The sequence below is a fragment of the Micromonas commoda genome, chromosome 3, assembly GCF_000090985.2.
Source record: "Micromonas commoda chromosome 3, complete sequence".
NCBI lineage: Eukaryota > Viridiplantae > Chlorophyta > Mamiellophyceae > Mamiellales > Mamiellaceae > Micromonas > Micromonas commoda.
Window position 1 is genome coordinate 533,564 of NC_013040.1, and position 16,658 is coordinate 550,221.

At 67.3% G+C, this 16,658-nt stretch overlaps 10 protein-coding genes across 10 annotated transcripts; 6 read left to right on the forward strand and 4 right to left on the reverse strand.

Moving 5' to 3' along the window:
* Window positions 1–583: 583 nt before the first annotated feature.
* Window positions 584–880, reverse strand: MICPUN_76642 (predicted protein; the record flags this gene model as incomplete). Its single annotated transcript, XM_002500852.1, has 1 exon — window positions 584–880. A coding segment is annotated over one exon (297 nt), but the record flags the coding sequence as incomplete, so codon positions are not given.
* Window positions 881–1,777: 897 nt separating this feature from the next.
* MICPUN_99400 (predicted protein) lies at window positions 1,778–3,142 on the forward strand (the record flags this gene model as incomplete). Its single annotated transcript, XM_002500419.1, has 1 exon — window positions 1,778–3,142. The coding sequence occupies one exon, from the start codon at window positions 1,778–1,780 to the stop codon at window positions 3,140–3,142; it is 1,365 nt and encodes a 454-aa protein (XP_002500465.1).
* A 231-nt stretch (window positions 3,143–3,373) lies between these two features.
* Window positions 3,374–6,274, forward strand: MICPUN_56844 (o-methlytransferase; the record flags this gene model as incomplete). The annotated part of the gene is made up of 1 exon (XM_002500420.1): window positions 3,374–6,274. The coding sequence occupies one exon, from the start codon at window positions 3,374–3,376 to the stop codon at window positions 6,272–6,274; it is 2,901 nt and encodes a 966-aa protein (XP_002500466.1).
* Window positions 6,275–6,291: 17 nt separating this feature from the next.
* MICPUN_56845 (glycogen synthase) lies at window positions 6,292–7,356 on the reverse strand (the record flags this gene model as incomplete). Its single annotated transcript, XM_002500853.1, has 1 exon — window positions 6,292–7,356. The coding sequence occupies one exon, from the start codon at window positions 7,354–7,356 to the stop codon at window positions 6,412–6,414; it is 945 nt and encodes a 314-aa protein (XP_002500899.1). The 3' UTR covers window positions 6,292–6,411.
* A 139-nt stretch (window positions 7,357–7,495) lies between these two features.
* MICPUN_56846 (ribosomal membrane protein) lies at window positions 7,496–8,115 on the forward strand. The gene is made up of 2 exons (XM_002500421.1): window positions 7,496–7,526; window positions 7,785–8,115. The coding sequence occupies exons 1-2, from the start codon at window positions 7,524–7,526 to the stop codon at window positions 7,989–7,991; spliced, it is 210 nt and encodes a 69-aa protein (XP_002500467.1). The 5' UTR covers window positions 7,496–7,523; the 3' UTR covers window positions 7,992–8,115.
* A 7-nt stretch (window positions 8,116–8,122) lies between these two features.
* On the reverse strand, window positions 8,123–9,691 carry MICPUN_56847 (major facilitator superfamily; the record flags this gene model as incomplete). The annotated part of the gene is made up of 1 exon (XM_002500854.1): window positions 8,123–9,691. One exon carries the CDS (start codon window positions 9,689–9,691, stop codon window positions 8,123–8,125), a length of 1,569 nt encoding a protein of 522 aa, XP_002500900.1.
* A 125-nt stretch (window positions 9,692–9,816) lies between these two features.
* On the forward strand, window positions 9,817–10,965 carry MICPUN_56848 (hypothetical protein; the record flags this gene model as incomplete). The annotated part of the gene is made up of 1 exon (XM_002500422.1): window positions 9,817–10,965. One exon carries the CDS (start codon window positions 9,817–9,819, stop codon window positions 10,963–10,965), a length of 1,149 nt encoding a protein of 382 aa, XP_002500468.1.
* A 188-nt stretch (window positions 10,966–11,153) lies between these two features.
* Window positions 11,154–12,623, forward strand: MICPUN_56849 (RNA binding protein; the record flags this gene model as incomplete). Its single annotated transcript, XM_002500423.1, has 1 exon — window positions 11,154–12,623. The coding sequence occupies one exon, from the start codon at window positions 11,154–11,156 to the stop codon at window positions 12,621–12,623; it is 1,470 nt and encodes a 489-aa protein (XP_002500469.1).
* A 104-nt stretch (window positions 12,624–12,727) lies between these two features.
* MICPUN_56850 (predicted protein) lies at window positions 12,728–13,678 on the reverse strand (the record flags this gene model as incomplete). The annotated part of the gene is made up of 1 exon (XM_002500855.1): window positions 12,728–13,678. One exon carries the CDS (start codon window positions 13,676–13,678, stop codon window positions 12,728–12,730), a length of 951 nt encoding a protein of 316 aa, XP_002500901.1.
* A 526-nt stretch (window positions 13,679–14,204) lies between these two features.
* On the forward strand, window positions 14,205–16,580 carry MICPUN_56851 (hypothetical protein; the record flags this gene model as incomplete). Its single annotated transcript, XM_002500424.1, has 1 exon — window positions 14,205–16,580. The coding sequence occupies one exon, from the start codon at window positions 14,205–14,207 to the stop codon at window positions 16,578–16,580; it is 2,376 nt and encodes a 791-aa protein (XP_002500470.1).
* Between the last annotated feature and the right edge of the window lie 78 nt (window positions 16,581–16,658).

Consider the following 16,658-nt stretch of genomic DNA (forward strand, 5'->3'; position numbering starts at 1 on the left):
CCCGCTGGTTCAGATAAACCTCGCCGTCGGAATACGAACCGTCGCTCACGCCCTCGTCGTCCTCCTCCTCCTCCTCCTCCTCCTCCTCCTCGCCCGGTCCGAGCCCGATGTTCACCACGGACGTCCGCGCGGGGACGGCCGCGGCGGCGGCGCGGCGGGATTCCATCGCGCGCCTCGCCCTCTCCAACGCCGTCGACCCCGGCGAATTTTTCCCCGATCCCCCCCCCGATCCCCCCCCTGATGTCGGGACGCTCACCGTCGGAAACGGGTCCACGCCTTGCCTGTCGTCGTCCGTCACCGGCGCGCCGTCCAGAACTCGCACGGCGGGGCTCACCGAGTCGACGACGTCTGAGCGATACCCGGGCCTCGCGTCGAGTGGGCACCCGTCCAAGGCGAGTTCCTCGAGGTAGCCCAGGTCTCTCAGCGGCGCCACGTGGCACGGCGCGGCGACCTTGTTGTGCGATAGGAAGATGCGCCTCAGGTTCGGGGGTAGCCTCGGCTCGGGGAAGATCCTCGGGTCCACGAGGTCGCCCCTGGCGCCGCCCCGGCGAGCCAAGTCTCCGATTTCGTTTCTCCTGGCGTTGAGCTCGTGAAGTCCGGTCATGTTCCCGAGGTCGCCGAGGGAGACCAGCCTGTTACCGGCGAGGTTCAGGATACGAAGCGACGCGAGCGAGTTGAGCCCCGACGTCGACGCGATCTCGTTGTTGTGGAGATCGAGGACGTCGAGCCTCTGGAGCCTGGCCAAGCCGGCGCCGATGGATCTGATTCGGTTGCGCCCGAGCATGAGCACCCTGAGCTGCGGCACGCACTCGAGCCCGGCGATCTTCTCCACCGCGTTGGCGTACAGGTCGAGGAACACCAGATTTCTCACGGTCTCTAGCCGGGATATCCTCGTGATTGCGTTGTGCTGGTAGTTGAGCAGTCGAAGCCTGTGCTCGTCGATGAGCTCGGGGCACTGCGAGAGTTCGCGCCTGTCGAGGTCGAGGCGATCGGGGTTGGCGTCCCTCGCCTCCTTCGAGCGCGACGCGATGACCGCGGTGGGATCCGAAGGGTGCGGTGCGACGATCACGCCGCGCTCGTCGGGCGTCGGCGGCCCGACGGTGGCCGATACTCCTCTGCCTCCTCCGGTCCCGTAGAACTCATCCCTCAGGGGCGACAGGGACGGCACCGCGCCCGGTGTGCTTCGGCCTGACCGGGTCTCGAAGTTGAGCTCGAGGTTGAGGCGTTTGACCGCGCTGCCGGGCCTGGAGCCCGCGTTTGAGGACCTATCGCGCGGCGTCCTGCCCGACCCCAACCCCGATGATTGCCACATGGCCCCCACCCCACGTGTGTTGGGCGAGCGCAGCCACCGGATGTTCAAAACGGATTGTTCGGGACTTCGGAATTTTCGCGCGAGTTTCCCCTAAAGCGCGTAAGCGCCGGGCCCTTCTGAGCGCCATAACCCCGAACGCCCTCCGCGCCCTTCGTAGCTCGACGGAGCATGCTCATCACGCTCCCACGAGCCGCCCTGAGGCTCGAGTCGAGCGGCAGGGTCGTCGGCACCCGTCGCGCGGCGTCCTCCAGATCTCACCGCGCGCCAACCGTTGGGCCGCGTCCCTTTGGAAGGCATCTCGCGGTTCGGTATACGCTCGGCAACGGATGGTACGTGTTCGAGGCGAGCTCGGACGATGAAGGTACCAGCGGCGGCGGCGGTGGCGCATCGGAACAGGAGGTGGTCACCTACACCGAGGAGGCGCTCGAGGGCGAGCCCGAGCCCGACAGGAACGACCAGACGCTCATGGGGAAGCTCGGCGAGCTCATGGGAGACTCCTGGGACAACGCCGTGAAGAACAACCCGATCCCGGTCATCACGAAGAAGATGCGCAAGCCCGGCGAGACCGCCGCCTACGTCCGCGCGCAGGGCTCCTCCCTCTTCGGCATCGCCGAGGGCCTCGGGCTGCAGTACCGCATGGGCGCCTACACGCAGGTTGACGACGATTTGCTCGACGAGGACCCGGGTCTGAACCAGCTGCTCGTGTCCACCGGCAGCTCCATCTCGCAGCTCTTCACGCAGGACATGTGGGAGAGACACCGAGGGGTGTCGCGCTACTGGCGACACCTCGCCACCATCACCAAGAGCACCGTGTTCAACCGAATCGTCGAGCCTGTGTTGCTCATCGCCGCGTGGGCGACGTTTTGGTGCCTCTGGAACGGGACCCTGGTGCCCGTGGTGCAGGCCTTCGGGGAGGCCACGCTGGAGGCGTCCAGCGGCGTCGCCATCGTGGAGCGCATCGCGGGAATCACCGGCGGGGTCAAGTTCACCCACGCCGTCGCCGTGCTCGCCTCCCTCGCCGCCCCCGTCTGCGTCCCGTCCACGGCGCACGCGCTGGCGGGAACCGCGCTCGGCCTCGTCCTCGTCTTTCGAACCAACTCGGCGTCGGCGCGGTTGAACGAAGCGAGGGTGCTGCTCGGGAACATGGTCAGGCTCGTCAGGGACCTCACCAGGTTGTGTCAGTACATCCCGGAGGGTGATCGAAGGTGCGAGGGGGTGAGACGGAGCGTGGTGAGGTACGCCGCCGCCATCGGGTTGGCCATCGAGGCGCACATGCGCAAGGGGCGAACCCGGGTGGACCCGGACGATCCCACGGCGTTCAAGGTGGATCCGAGCCGAAACCTGACGAGGATTTTCGGCGAAACGGAGGCGAAGCGGATCGTCAACCTGCCGGGCGCGAGCCATAACCTCCCGATGGTGATGAACGCGCAGGCTTCGAAGGAGCTGAGACGGGCGCTCAAGGCGGGGATGCCGCACATGATCCACAGGGAGTGCGAGGAGATGGTGGCGGAGCTCGGTAAGATATCCGGCGGCGCCGAGCGCATCATCAGCACGCCGATCCCGCTGTCCTACACCAGGCACACCTCGCGGTCGCTGATGATATGGCTGCTGACGCTGCCGTTTGCGCTCTGGGAGACGTTCCACTGGGCGACGGTGCCGGCGGTTTTCGCGCTGACGTACCTGACCATCGGCCTCGACGAGATTGGCATCCAGATCGAGGAGCCGTTCAGCGTCCTGCCCGTCAAGCCCCTCGCGGACGTGTGCGAGAGGGACGTCAGGGCGCTGGACCAGCTGCTGGAGCTGGGAGGGTTCCCCGAGGGCGACAGGTAGCACTTAGTTGAGGGGGCGGGGCGACGGATTTTTGTAATTCTTTATCACAAATAGCGCCAGACTGCCAGACACGCAGGGTGTGACGGGTCGGAGATTCGATTTGGACGATAAAATCTCATTTGGACGGCGGGGAGAACTTTCACCTCGCCAGCGTGTCCCCACCTGGCGCCCAAGCGCCACGGCAACTCGGGCGCCAAAATTGGCTGCCGCGGGGGCGACGCGCGGTTCGCCATGGGTTTCGGGCGGCGAGAGGCCGCGAGGGAGGTGGAGAAGGTGGAGGTGGGCGCGGGGAAGTTGAAGCGCCGCCTCCTCGCCGACGACGAGAGGACGGCCCCGGCGCCGCGGCCCGCGGCGTCGTCCAGTCGTCGCGTCGCCCTGACCCGGGCGATCGGCGGTGCCGCGTTCGTCTACCTCGCGCACCGCGCGTGGCCGAGGGTGAGGCAGGACGGCGGGAGGGTCCTTCGCGCGCTCAAGCGCGGTCTCGGCGGGCTCAACCCGCTCAAGGGACGCCGTGGGCGCGGCGGGAGGCGCGGCCGACGCCGCGGCGCCTCCGGCGACGCCGCCCACGACGCCGGGCGCGAGGGCGGGAACTCGTCCCGCGACGAGGCGGTGGAGAAAATATCTCGAAGCGCCGCCCGCCGCGACGGGCGCGAACGGGACGACGCGTCTCCGCCCTCCGCGCGCGAGCTCCCCGTCGCCGTATCGGACAGCTCCAAGTCCATCGCGGCGCTCCGGGCGCTCGAGGAGGACGCGCGACGACCGCTGTTCGACGATCCCTTCGCCGCGGCGCTCGCGGGCCCCGACGCCATCGCGCGGGTCCGATCGCGCGACGGCGACAAGGGCCGCATAGCCATCCGCACGCGCTTCTTCGACGACGCCGTGCTGGACGCCATCGAGAGCGGTACGCGACGTCAACGCGAGTGGCAGGTGGTGCTCCTGGGCGCCGGGCTGGACACCCGCGCGTGGCGACTCGCGCCCAGGGCTGGCGACAAAGTCGCAGCCGTGTTCGAGGTGGACGTACCGGAGGTTCTCGGACACAAGGCGAAAGTGATGGCGGAGACGTTCGGTGTGGACTTTCCCCTCTCCCTCGGCAATACGTACGCGTCCGTGGCGGCGAACGTGGCGAAGCGGGGTTGGTTCGAGAGGCTTCGCGACGCCGGGCACGATCCCGCGCGACCGACGGTTTGGGTCCTGGAGGGTTTGCTCTACTACCTGTCCCAAGAGGCGGCGGACGAGCTTCTCCGGACGTGCGCGGGGGCGTCCGCGCCGGGGTCGAGGCTGGTGGCGTCCGCGGTGAACGGGCCTTCGCTCGCGCGGGCGCGGGCGCGGGGTAACAGAGGGGGCGCCAAGGCGACGTGGGCCAGCGCGATTGACGAACCCGTCGAGCCCTTTTTGCGCCGGCTGGGTTGGGCGGCGGCGACGGTGAGGCAGCCGGGCGAGTCGGGGTGCGAGTACGGGCGGTGGCGGGGCGAGCCGCCGCCGCCGAGGGACCCGGTAGAGCGCCCGGACGACGCGCCGCCGAGGACGTGGTACGTGGTGGCTGAGGTTTCGCGCGAGGCGGCCGCGACGAAGACTTCGGCGATTACTCGATCGGATGACCGCTCGTTTGGTCGGTCGCGTCCGCCCCACCGCGTCCGCGGCGATCACTCGAGCGGCGAGGACGGCGGCGGTGGTTCGTATGCGCGGCGGTTCGACTTTCGCCGCGACGACTCGAAGGAGCGGGGAGGGCGGGACGATTCACGCGGGGGAAGGTGGACAACGCGCGAGGGGTCGGAGCGGCCGGCGGGGAGGCGAAGTCGCAACGACGACGACGACGAGGACGACGACGACGAGGAGGACGGGGGAAGATCGCGCGAACGAGCGCCCGAGCCCGCGGAGACGTCCTCGTCGTTCGGGTCGGACGAGCGCGACGGGTCTGACGAGCACGACGGGCCCGAGGACGCCGAGGTTGACTCGCTTCGAAGGCGACGGCTCGAGCGCCGGTACTCCTCGGGGGCGGCGTCCGCGAGATCTTCCGAGGGCATCCGCGGATCGACGCGCCAGGACAGCGCGTTCGGCTCGTACGGCGACATCGGCGCCCAACACGTATCGCGCGCTCACACCCACCGGCACCGCGACGAGGCGATCGGCTCCCCGTCGCCGTCCCCGTCGAAGGTTGTCTCCGTGGCGGCGTCGGCGGCGGCGCGGCTTCGAGAGATTGAAGCCGACCGCGAGCGAAGGCGCCGCGCCGAGGAGGAGTCCGAGCTTCGCCGGCGCGCCAGAGAGATGGCCGAGAAAAAGCGGCACCGAAAGGAGGAGGAGGACGAGCGGAGGAAACGCGTCGAGGCGGCGGCGGCGGCGGCGGGTAGGGTTGGGCGACGGGTAAGCCCGGGGGCGCCGGGCTCGGGGTCGGATCGCGCCTCGACTTTGGCGGCGGGGGCGACTTCTTCGTCCAACGGCGCCGTCGTTCGCTCGGACCGCCTCGACTTCCGCCGCCCCGATCGCGCGTTCGACGCGCGCGCCGGGGAGATCCTCCGCGACGACGACGACCTGCCGAACTTTGGCGCGCTCACGGACGCGGGGTTCGCGCGGTGGCGGGACGGTACGCGCGAAGATTGGGCCGCCCTCTGTCGACCAACCGAGCACCTGTCGCCGAGCACCTGCGTCTTTGACGTCTTCGAGCGGAGCTCCGGGACGATGATCGGCGTCGCGGGGTTCCACGTCCTGGACGCGGACGCGAGCCGCGCGTACCTGGCGGTGTGCATCGAGCGACCTTCTCGTCGGCGGGGCTACGCTCGCGAGTGCTGGGAAGCGATGGCTGATTTCGCGCGATCGGATCTCGCGTTTCACCTCGGCGTCGAGACGGTGTGCGCCAGGGTCCCGACCGCGAACGAACCCGCGCTGTTCTTCGTCAAGGACACGCGCGGGTTCGCGTCGCCGTTCTCGTCCCCGACGGGCAAGGCCGGGGGGGTTCACGCGCAGACGTTCAGGCGGCGGGCGCTGTCGAAAGCGGCGGGCGCCAGAAGGTGTCCGGGTCTGAAGCGGAGTTTGGACGATCCAAACGCGCCCGTGTTTGGCGCAGACGCCGCGGACGCCGGGACGTGCCAGACGTTCTACCTGGACGTGCGGTACTGGGGAGGCGGCGCGGCGTGAGGGGGATTCCGTTCGGTGTCACGATCCCTTGCTAGACTGTGTTACGACGATCCCTAGACTGTCATATCCTCCTTTTTCTCGCCCTCGCCCTCGCCCTCTCGCCCTCCTCCTCATCGCTCTCATCCTCTTCCTCGCGCTCACCTCCTCGTCTCTTCCATCACCCCGGCCACGATCGTCGCCCACTCGTTTTCGTCTCCGAACGACGCGGCTGCTTCCGCGAACGCGGCTCTCGCGCCGTCGACGTCGGCGTCGGCGTCGTACACGAACCCGTCCTTTTTCCTTTTACCTTTGATCGCGTTTCGTATCCACGGCACGCTCCGCGATAACCCCCACCCACTCTTTCCGCGAGAGACGGGCACCGCGCCGTATCGGCACGCGACGGCTCTCGCGTCCGCAACGTCGGGTCCCCGCCCGAGAACGGCCAACAGGTCGGCACCCGCGAGGACGCGGCGCCGCGCGGCGTCGTCGTCGGCGACGTCGTTCGATTTCGGTGATTCACAGCTGTCACGTCGTGCGACCACCGCGCCCGCGGCGCGGCCGGGGTGTGTCGCCGCGAGTGCGCGCACGAGCGCCTCGAGGCGCTCGTCCCCCGGGGAGACGTGCACGGCGATCTGGAACCCGTCCGCGACGAGGTGCGGGACGAGCGCGAGGAGGACGTCGGTGCCAGAGGCGGTTGGGTCCCCGGAGGACGTATGACGTTCGTTCGCGAGATCGGCGATGAAGCCGACGAGGGGCGCGCGGTGGTCCTCGTCCAGGCCGTACTCGCGCTGCGTGACGAGCTTGTTCGCCGCCTTCCCGACGACGTGGTCGTAAACCTCGCGTTCGATCGTGGTGTTGTACTCGACGTCCCCGGGGCGCATGTACAGGTCGTAGTTCGTCTCGAGCGCGAGATCCGTCGCGGGGTTCCAAGACGCACCCGACGAGAACAACCCGGTGCCCACCACGACCGCGGCGCCGCGCCGCGGCGCGAGACGGCGAAACGGAGACGCGCGGGATCGCGGATGAGCGCGCGCGAACGCCGGACCCGCGCGGCGCCCGGTCGACGCCCACTCGTGGAGGACGCCCGACGCGCCCGCGGACATGTCGCAGATCTCGTGCACGCGTTCGACCCCGCTCCCGCTGGCTTCAGTTGTTTTTGTTCCGGAAAAAGAGGCCGCGGCTTCCGGGATCTCTTCACTACTCCGCCAGGCACCCTCCGGTGACCCCAAAGTCCGGTCCACGCTCGCTTCACCCCACTTTTACGTCAATCATGGTGCGTACGCGCGAACGAGCCCGACCGATCGCGCGTCGAACGACGCCCGCATCGCCGTCGCCGCACGCCGCTAGCCCAGATCCCACGATCCGGGAGGGCGCGGGAATTATTCGGCACCGCGGGTGTTTCGCCGCCGCGGTGCCCCCGAGCCCGACGTGCCCCCCTCGCTCTCTCTCCCCCGCGCGCATCGATTCGCGCTCGTTTCGTTCGTACAACTGACCGGCGCGCCTCCTTCCGCGGTTTCCCCCCCTCGCGCAGGCTGCCTCCAAGCGCGTCTTCGCCGCCTCCTCCGCCAAGTTCCACAAGAACATCCACAAGCGCGGCCTGGTGGACATCAAGGCTAAGGAGAAGTCCAAGTACGGCTTCTCGGTCGGTCCCGTCATGCTCGGGTTCTTCGTCTTCGTCGTGATTGGCTCCTCGCTGCTGCAGATCATCCGCACGGCCAGCGCGGGCGGGCCCATGTAAGCGGCGACGGTGTCGGTCGTCCAACCCTCGGAAAACACCGGCAGAGATACCTTTCTTACTTTTAGCTTAGCCCGCAGTAGCGCTGCGGCACGATGTAACTCTTACACGACACGACTCTCTCGACCAACGGGCTACGACATCTCCACGTACCTCCCACCCGCGGCGGGGCCCCGGCGCAGCCGCGTCAGCCATCCCGGCCCTTCCCCGCGTGCTCCCGTGCCCGCCGCCATCACCGCCTGAACCTCGGCGAGCGATTTTCCCGCCGTCTCCGGCAAGTTCCGTTGCACGTAGACTCCGGCGCACACACACACGCACGCGACCGCCCCGAACGCCCACCCGCCCATCGCCCTCGCCGCGGACAGGAACACGAAATCCGTGAACGCGCCCGTCGCGAAGAGCGTCGCCGCCGCCGCGGACACCGCCGCCGACTTGACCCGCATGCTGAACAGCTCCGACAGCACGACCCAAAACACCCCGGCCCAGCTGGCGCTGAACGCGAGCATGAAGACACACATGCACAGCAAGGACCCGAACGCGTCGCCCGCGTCGTAGGCGATCGCCAGGCCGGCCATCGCCGCCGCCGCGGCGTGCGACCCGACGAGGAGCAGCGTCCGGCGGCCCGCCCTGTCCACCAAAAACATCGACGCGGAGACGCCGAGGAGCTTACACAGCGACACCGCGGACGCGAGGAGCACGGCGTCGTCTTTCGAGTCGACGCCCACGCGTTCGAGAACCTCGGGAGCGAAGTTGATGACCGAGGTGGAGCACGTGGCCTGGTTGAAGAACGCCAGCCACAGTGCAATCGCGAAAGCGTTGCGCTCGGGACCCGAGGTTAAGCCCCGGATGTCGCGCAACATCTGGATCCCGACGGCGAGCATCCCGCGCCCGTGGATCCCGCTACTAGTGGCCGACTTTTGCGCGGGGACGTCGGCGGCGGCGCCTACGTCAGCGGCGGCGCTCGCGTCGGGCTCTCCGGCGGGCTCTCCGACTTGGGCGCGTTCCTTCTCCACCGCCGACCACAGCTCCATCAGCTCGGCTTCCACGGCAGCCGTGCTGACGTCCTCCCCGTCCCTGTCCACCCCGGAACCCTCGCGCAGGGAGTGGATGACGTCGAGCGCGTCGCGAAGCCTCCCGCGGATGACGAGCCACCGCGGCGACTCGGGCAGCGCGGCGGACCCGGCGAGCATCAAAACCGCCGGGAACATCGGCATCGCCACCATCCACCGCCAGCTGTGCTCGACGCCCCGCAGCCCCCAGTCCACGAGCCCGGAGGTTATCATGCCCAAGCACACCATCAGCTCGTATACGGTCACCACGGACCCGCGCCGGTCCTTCGGCGCCATCTCGGCAACGTACGCCGGGACCACGACTGCGGATGCCCCCACCCCCATCCCCACCACGAACCTTCCCAGGGAGACCGTCGCGGCGTCGTCGCCCACGGCCATGATAAACGGCCCGAGGAGGAAGAAACCGCTGTTCCACGCGATGGCCTTCCTTCTGCCGTGCTCCTGCATCAGCGCGCCGCCGACGAACGTGCCGAAGACCGCGCCCAGCTTTGCCATCCCGACTATCAGCTCTTCCGACGCCTCCGTGAGTCGCAGATCGGGCTCCATGTAGAGCAAGGCGCCGGCGATCAGGCCGAGGTCGTAGCCGAAGAGAAACCCCCCGAGCGCCGCGAGCGACGCGATCATGAACAACATGGCCGAGTGCGCGCGCCCCCGCGCACTGGGGAGGCGGAGGTGGGAGCCTCGTCGTTGTTGGTTGTCCGCCTGGGGCTTTTGGTCGGTTTTAACACGCAGACGACGGTGACGTGACGTGTCTCGCGATGAGTGGCTCTCCGCCGCTCACACCATCGCGCGCGGAGGGCGACGTGAAGGGCCTTCGGAGAGGAATGAACGCGCTCGCGACGATGAACGGAGCCCGCGCGATGGCTCCGAGCGGCGCGGTCGCTCGAGCCCGCGCGCCCGATACCCGCGCGACCGCGTCGCGCGTGTACGCCCGGCGGGTGGGCACGTCTCGAGGAACTCTCCTCGCGAAAGTCCCGTCGCGACTCGGGCGTCCGCACAGCTGGCGTCCCCAACTCCCGCCGAAACGAAGACGAGCGATCACGCGCGCGGCCGACGATCCCGAGCGGCGCCGCCCCGGGTTCAACAAGAAGCGCCTCGCGTCGCCCAAGTTCAGCGAGGAGGCGCAGACCTGGGCGCTGCTCGGCGGGATCGCAACCTCCCTCACCGCCATCGTCGCCGTCGTCGTCGCCGCCAACAACGAGGCGGCGTACTTCGGCTCGCCCGACGATTTCTCGTACATGGGCGACGACTTCACCGGCGGCCCGTCCCTCGACGTCAGCCCGGGGAACGTCGCCGCGGCGGCGATATGGAGCTTCGGGCTCTTCTTCAAGTCCCCGCTGCAGATCCTGCTGGTGTTTTTGGGAAGGACAGACACGGAGCGCCCGAGCGATTGGCTCCTGCGCAAGTCTTCGGGGGTGACCGAGGAAACGCGCACGTGGGAGGAGGCGTCCGCGCCGCAAAAGGCGGCGCTCATCGCCTTCTTCACCGTCTGCGGCTGCGGCGTCGTCTCCGGCATCGACGCGCTCTTCGCCGGGGAGGAGACGTGGGCGCTCTCCGCGGGACTCGGGTTCACGATGCTGGCCTTCGTCGCGGAGCTCGGGTCCCCGAGGCGGTACAGCAGGGCGGAGCTGGACGTGCTCGAGGCGCAGTACGACGACTTCGTGGCGTTCGCGGACGAGGCGCTGGAGCGGCGCGGGAGGTGCCACGGGAGCGAGGTGGAGCGAGCGTTTCGGAGGAGGTTCGGCAAGTACACCGAGGCGGTGCTCAGCGACAGGGATCTTCGGACGATGATCCTCAACTGGCACCCCAACGCGGAGCGGACGTCATCGGGGTACTACAAGAACCTCAGCGTCAAGGAGGGGGTGGACAGGCGGAACCCGGTGACGGTGAAGGATCTGGGGCTGTGACGGACGGACCCGCGGATGGACGGGGGCCTCCCCGGTGTTGGTTGTACCTGTAACGCAATATTGAAGCTGCTCGCGATTTCACAGTGCAGACGTCTCACGCATCTTCTCGGAGCGCGCACAACCAGGTCGCGGCGGCTGATCGTCGAACGTCACAATTCAGACGGCTCTCGGCCCTCGGCACGTCCACGATGCCCGAGGAAAGGGAGCGATCGCGCGATCGCCGCGACCGACGCAGGGACGACTCGCGCGACCGTCGAAGGCGTAGATCGTACAGCCGCAGCCGCTCGCGCTCGGCGACGCCCCCGCCGCGCCAGCGACGCCGACCCACCGGATTCAGCGACGCCCCGCCGCCCGGGTTCAGCGGCGCGGATGGCGCGGTCGGCGGCGCGGGCGTCCCGCCCGGCATGGGCATCGGCGGCGCCGACATCCCGCCCGGTATGAACGTATCGGTCGCGGGCGCGCCCTCCGGCTTCTCCGGCCCGCCGCCCGGCTACGCCAACGCCCATCCGGGCAACTTGGGATTAAACCCGGTGCCCAACCAACAAGCGACGCGACACGCGCGCAGGGTGTACGTCGGCAACCTCCCCGGGACGGTCACCGAACCCAAGGTGGCGGCGTTCTTCAACAACGCGATGCACGCCATCGGCGGCACCGTCGCCGCGCTCCCCGGCGACCCCGTCCTCAACGTGTACATCAACTACGAGAAGAAGTTTGCCTTTGTCGAGTTTCGCACGGTCGAGGAGACTTCAAACTGCATGGCGCTCGACGGGGCGGTGTTGGAGGGCATCGCGATGCGCGTGCGCAGGCCCAACGACTATAACGTCATGGCAGCCTCCAGCCTCGGCCCGTCCCAACCCAAGGACGGGCTCAACCTCGAAGCCATCGGCCTCAATCCTGCGGCGGCGGGGGGGGGCGGCGCCGGCGCGGCGAACGCGTCGCTGACCGAGGAGGACCTCCAACACCGGCTCTTCATCGGCGGACTCCCGTACTTCCTCACCGAAACGATGGTCAAGGAACTCGTCGAGGCGTTCGGGCCCACGAAGCAGTTCCAGCTCGTGGTGGACAGGGAGACGGGCAACAGCAAGGGGTACGGGTTCTTCGTGTACCAGGACCACTCCGTGACGGACGTGGCGTGCCAGGGCCTGCACGGGATGAAGATGGGGGAGAAATCGCTCACGGTGCAGCGCGCGATGCAGGGGGGCGCCGGCGCGCCCAAGCCCACCGCCGCGAGCGTTGGTCCCGGACACACGGCGCTGCCGGGCGCGGACGAGGTCGCCGCGCACCTGGCGGGCGCATCCGGCGCGCCGGCTGGTCTGTCGGTGCCGCCGCCGCCGAGCGAACATCCCGCGTCGAGGGTGGTCTCGCTGACGGAGATGCTCGACGTGGAGGAGCTCAGGGACGACGTGGAGTACGGCGAGATCATGGAGGACATGAGGGAGGAGTGCGGGAAGTTCGGGCGGATCGAGAGCATCGTCATCCCGCGGCCCGGCGACGCGGACGGCGCCGCCGTGCCGGGCCTCGGGAAGGTTTTCGTGCGTTACGAGGACGACGCGGGCGCGGCGGCGGCGAGGAACGCGCTGCACGGGCGCAAGTTCGGCGGCAACGTGGTCAAGGCGGACTTCATCGACGAGACGGTGTTCGCCTCGCGCGCGTTCTAGCTAGGCTCTCGCGTACTACTGATCCAACCGATGTATACCGTCTACGACTCTTAGCTAAACCCACTCCCCCTTCGCGTCTGGAAGTTTTCGCATCCCACGAGACGTCAGAAGAACTTCTCTCGCCTGGACCCCCGTCGTTTCGCCGCCTCCGTCCCCTGCTCCAACCCCTCGGGGGACTCGATCCTCTCCCGCATCCGTCGCTCCGTCACCGCCGCCATCTTCTTCTCCCCGCAAAACCCTCGCCACGTCCGGTGCATGTGGTGCAAGTACGTGACGTCGGCTGCGGCGTATTTGACCAAGTCGGGATGCATCGGTCGCTTCGTCCACGCGTCGTACGAACCTCCCAGCTCCGGGGCGAATAACGACGCGCCCGCGGACTTGACGGCGTCCAACTCGTGACGTGCCTCGTCGTCCAACCCCGGGCACTCCTTCAGCGCCTTGCGCAGGCCCATGAGGTACGCGCCTCGCTTCCCGCCGTGGTCCACGTCCTTCTTGAGACAGAACGCCACTTGCACGTCGAAGACGCCGCGCATGCGCACGCCGAACTGGTGGTGGAGCGCGTCCGCGTCGCCGCGGCAGTCGAAGACGAGCTTGAGCGGGTGCGTCGCGCCCAGGAGCTCGCCCAGGCGGCCCTCGTCGAAGGCGGCGGCGCCCATGCACGCCACGTCGACGAGGTAGACGGGTCCGTTCGGCGGCGCCACCTGCGCGAGAGAGATGGCGCCAGTGCGCGACAGCGCGACGCCCTCGAAGTCCACCGCGCACGGCTCGCCGCGGGCGATGAGCTCGCGCATCGCGTCCGCGCACGATCCCGGGTCGTCCAGGAGGATCACCCGCGGCGGTGTCGACGTCAGCGGGCGCTCGGGCGGCGCGACGGTGGACGGAGCGACGCGGACGATGTCGGCACCGCGCGGTCGAGGGTGACCGTCGTCGTCGCCGTCCGATCCGGACGCGTCGCGGTCGGAGCACGACGCCGGCGCGTCCGCGAGCGCGAACCGCGCGAGATCCTGCGCGAGATCCTCGACGTCGTCGAGCAAAACCGCGAAACCGCCGGACATGTCGCGCGCCCCTCCGGCGCGTTCGCGCCCCGGCGCTGGTGAGGAATGATGCAAAAAGCAAACCCGAGACGCTAACCTCGGCGGGCGCTGGAAGTAGCAATGCAATCGACGCGGACGAGATTCGAACTCGCGCGGGCATTGCCCATTCACTTAGCAGGCGAACACCTTAACCACTCGGTCACCGCGTCTTCTGTATGGAAGGCAGTGTGCCAATTTATTTTCCCGATTTGCATCGGGGTCGATTGAATGGGTTGCTACTCAGCGATTGTAGGCAAGCGGTGGAGAAAGAAATATATACGCGCCCAAAAATCCTGCAAAAATCGTATGACTATCAGTTAGCCAAATTCGATTAGAACGACGCGCCCATTTGGAACCACCACCCCTCACTGAACCGATGTGCCGACGTGAATCTCAAATGCCGTTTGCGGTTTTCTTTTTTTTTTATCCTTTTTCCCGCGCCCAGTTGTTGATTTTTCCTGTTGTTTGCGTGCCAGATCCACCTTACGCAAGGGGGCGCGCCTGCGCCATGCCGAGAAAACGTCCCAAAAAGAATGCGGACGATGACGGAGGGTCTGATGAGTGCCCCCTCCTGTCGCTCGCGCACCAGGTGATGACCCCCATCGCGGCGCACCTCGACGGAGACGACCTGTCCGCGTTGGCGCGAACCTGCGTCGCGATGCGTCGCCTCTGCGACGGCCCTCAAGGACGCATCTGGTGGCGCGACGCGTGCGTCAGACTCCTCGGTAAGACCCACTGCGCGGTGCATCTTCGCGCGTGGGGCGGACCGGACGGGGGATACGACGACGCGAGGCTGTGGCGCCAACTCCACCGCCACGCGAGCTTCCCCGTGAGTTTCTCGTGGCACGCGGGGCTGGGCGGTTCGCTGTGGGAGGGCGTTCAGAACAAGGACGAGGCGGCGCGACGAGAGGCGCTGCGACGCGCGGAGGCTCGGCTCGGACCCCTCGAGGAGTACGACGAGGACGTCGACTGGGTCGAGCAGGATGACGATACCTCGTACACCGGCGCGGCGATCCTGCCGAGGTCCGATCGAGCGAGAGCCGACGTAGCGGAACGGGGCCCGCTGGCGGTGGCGCCGCAGCTGTCGCCCGATCTCGCGCGCAGCGGGCACACCTCGACGCTGATCGATGAACTCGGACTGATGGTCGTCGTCGGGGGCATGATGCTCGTCTCGATGGTGGCGGGGGACAACGAACATCCGCCGGCTCCGCCAGATTTCAACGGCGGCGACGAGGGCGACGTCAAGGTGCACGCGGTGAGACTCCCGGAGATGCAAGTCGTCGCGCCGGACGTCATGAACTGGACGTCCGCGTCGGAGGCTCGCGACGAGGAGGATCCGATGTCGGCGAAAGAGCCGTGCGAGGTTCCGGCGTCGAGGTTTCGGCATCAGACGATCGACGCGAGCCTGCCGCTCGGCAGCCGCCTGTCTTGGAACGCCTTCGGAGACGACGGCCGGGGCTGGGGCGCCGACGGTACCGACTACTCCAAGGGCGCCACGCTCCTCGTTCACGGCGGATACGACGGGATCAGCCGCTGTTTCGAGAAGGTGTATCTCCTGCGGGTCGCGCGCGATGGGTCGCGATGTCTGTGGGGTGACCCGGGAGCGCCGACGAACCTCGTGAACGGGGAACGAATGCCGCGGGTGTTCCACCACACGCTGACCCGGCTGAGGAACTCGCCGAGGGCGATATCGATCGGCGGACAGACCGACGAGGATCAACGGACGCAGGATGACCTGGGACACGGCGCGGTTCACGAGATGAACCTCGACACGTGGACCTGGACCCGGCGCGAGACAAACGGATGGCCGGCGAGGCAAGTCGGCGAAATGGACGTGACTCTCACCAGCCGTTGGTTGCACATCGCCGCGCTACGACCGCCGCGCGAACGAAGGGTGTACCGAAACTGGACGCAGTGGAACCGAAATTCGTATTTGTATGCTCCCGTCCCCAGAGACACAAGAGTGAGGAAACATTCGTACAAGGAGGCCATGGCGGTGATGAGTCCTTACATGACGAAGTTGGAAAGAGCGCAAGGGGAGCAGATCGTCATCGTGGGAGGGTACGACGATTCGCCAGACTCGGCCATCGGGACGATGGAGCCGTGGGTGCTCGACGTGGAATCCTGGACTTGGCATCGAAGCTATTGGGGGCCGGATAATTACGAATCACATACGCCGGATGGTGAATTCATACAGTACATACCCGATGGAAGGCACCGGGCGGGTTCCTGCATGATTGGCCAAAACTTACTGCTCGTGCACGGCGGCATGGGTAAGTCACTTATGTTTGGTGGGATAAATATGTTGGATGAATCCGATTCATGCGTTCTCGATCTGTCGACGCTCACTTGGATCCACCCTGATCAAGGTCTCCACCCAAGGGATAGCGGCTTGATGTTTGATGACGCGTGGCAATCTGTTCGCTTGCGCTCAGTCGCGGGACACACGCTCGAAGGTATGCTCGCCTTTGGAGGGTGCGAACTTGGTTTCATGAGACAACCCACGCCCATCGCGAAGATGGACTTCCTCATACTCGGGCCGACACCGGGCGTTGGATGTTCCCGGAGTCCCAGAAATAAGCTATTGTACTACGCAGCAGCGCCGATTGGCAAGTTACAAAGGGATTCTTGGAGGAGTTTGTTTCGGACGGCGTCAGAGAGAGTGTCTAAATACCGCGTCCGTGGATTTCATCGAATCGTCATCGACGGGAGGGAACGGCGTGTGATGCTGCTGGAACATCGCGATGGATCGAAGGGCGGCCTCGTGTCGGTTCGCCACATAGGCAATCATGGCAGCTTTTGCGATGAACGCTGGTCCTTTTGGTACGAGGATAGCGACTCAGATTTCCACTCATCCTCAGCATCAGACGAGGATAGCGATTAGATGTAATCGATCAGGTCGGAGCAGATCATAGACTAGGATACGCATCAGACGTTACCGTTAGCGACTGATCAGATGAAC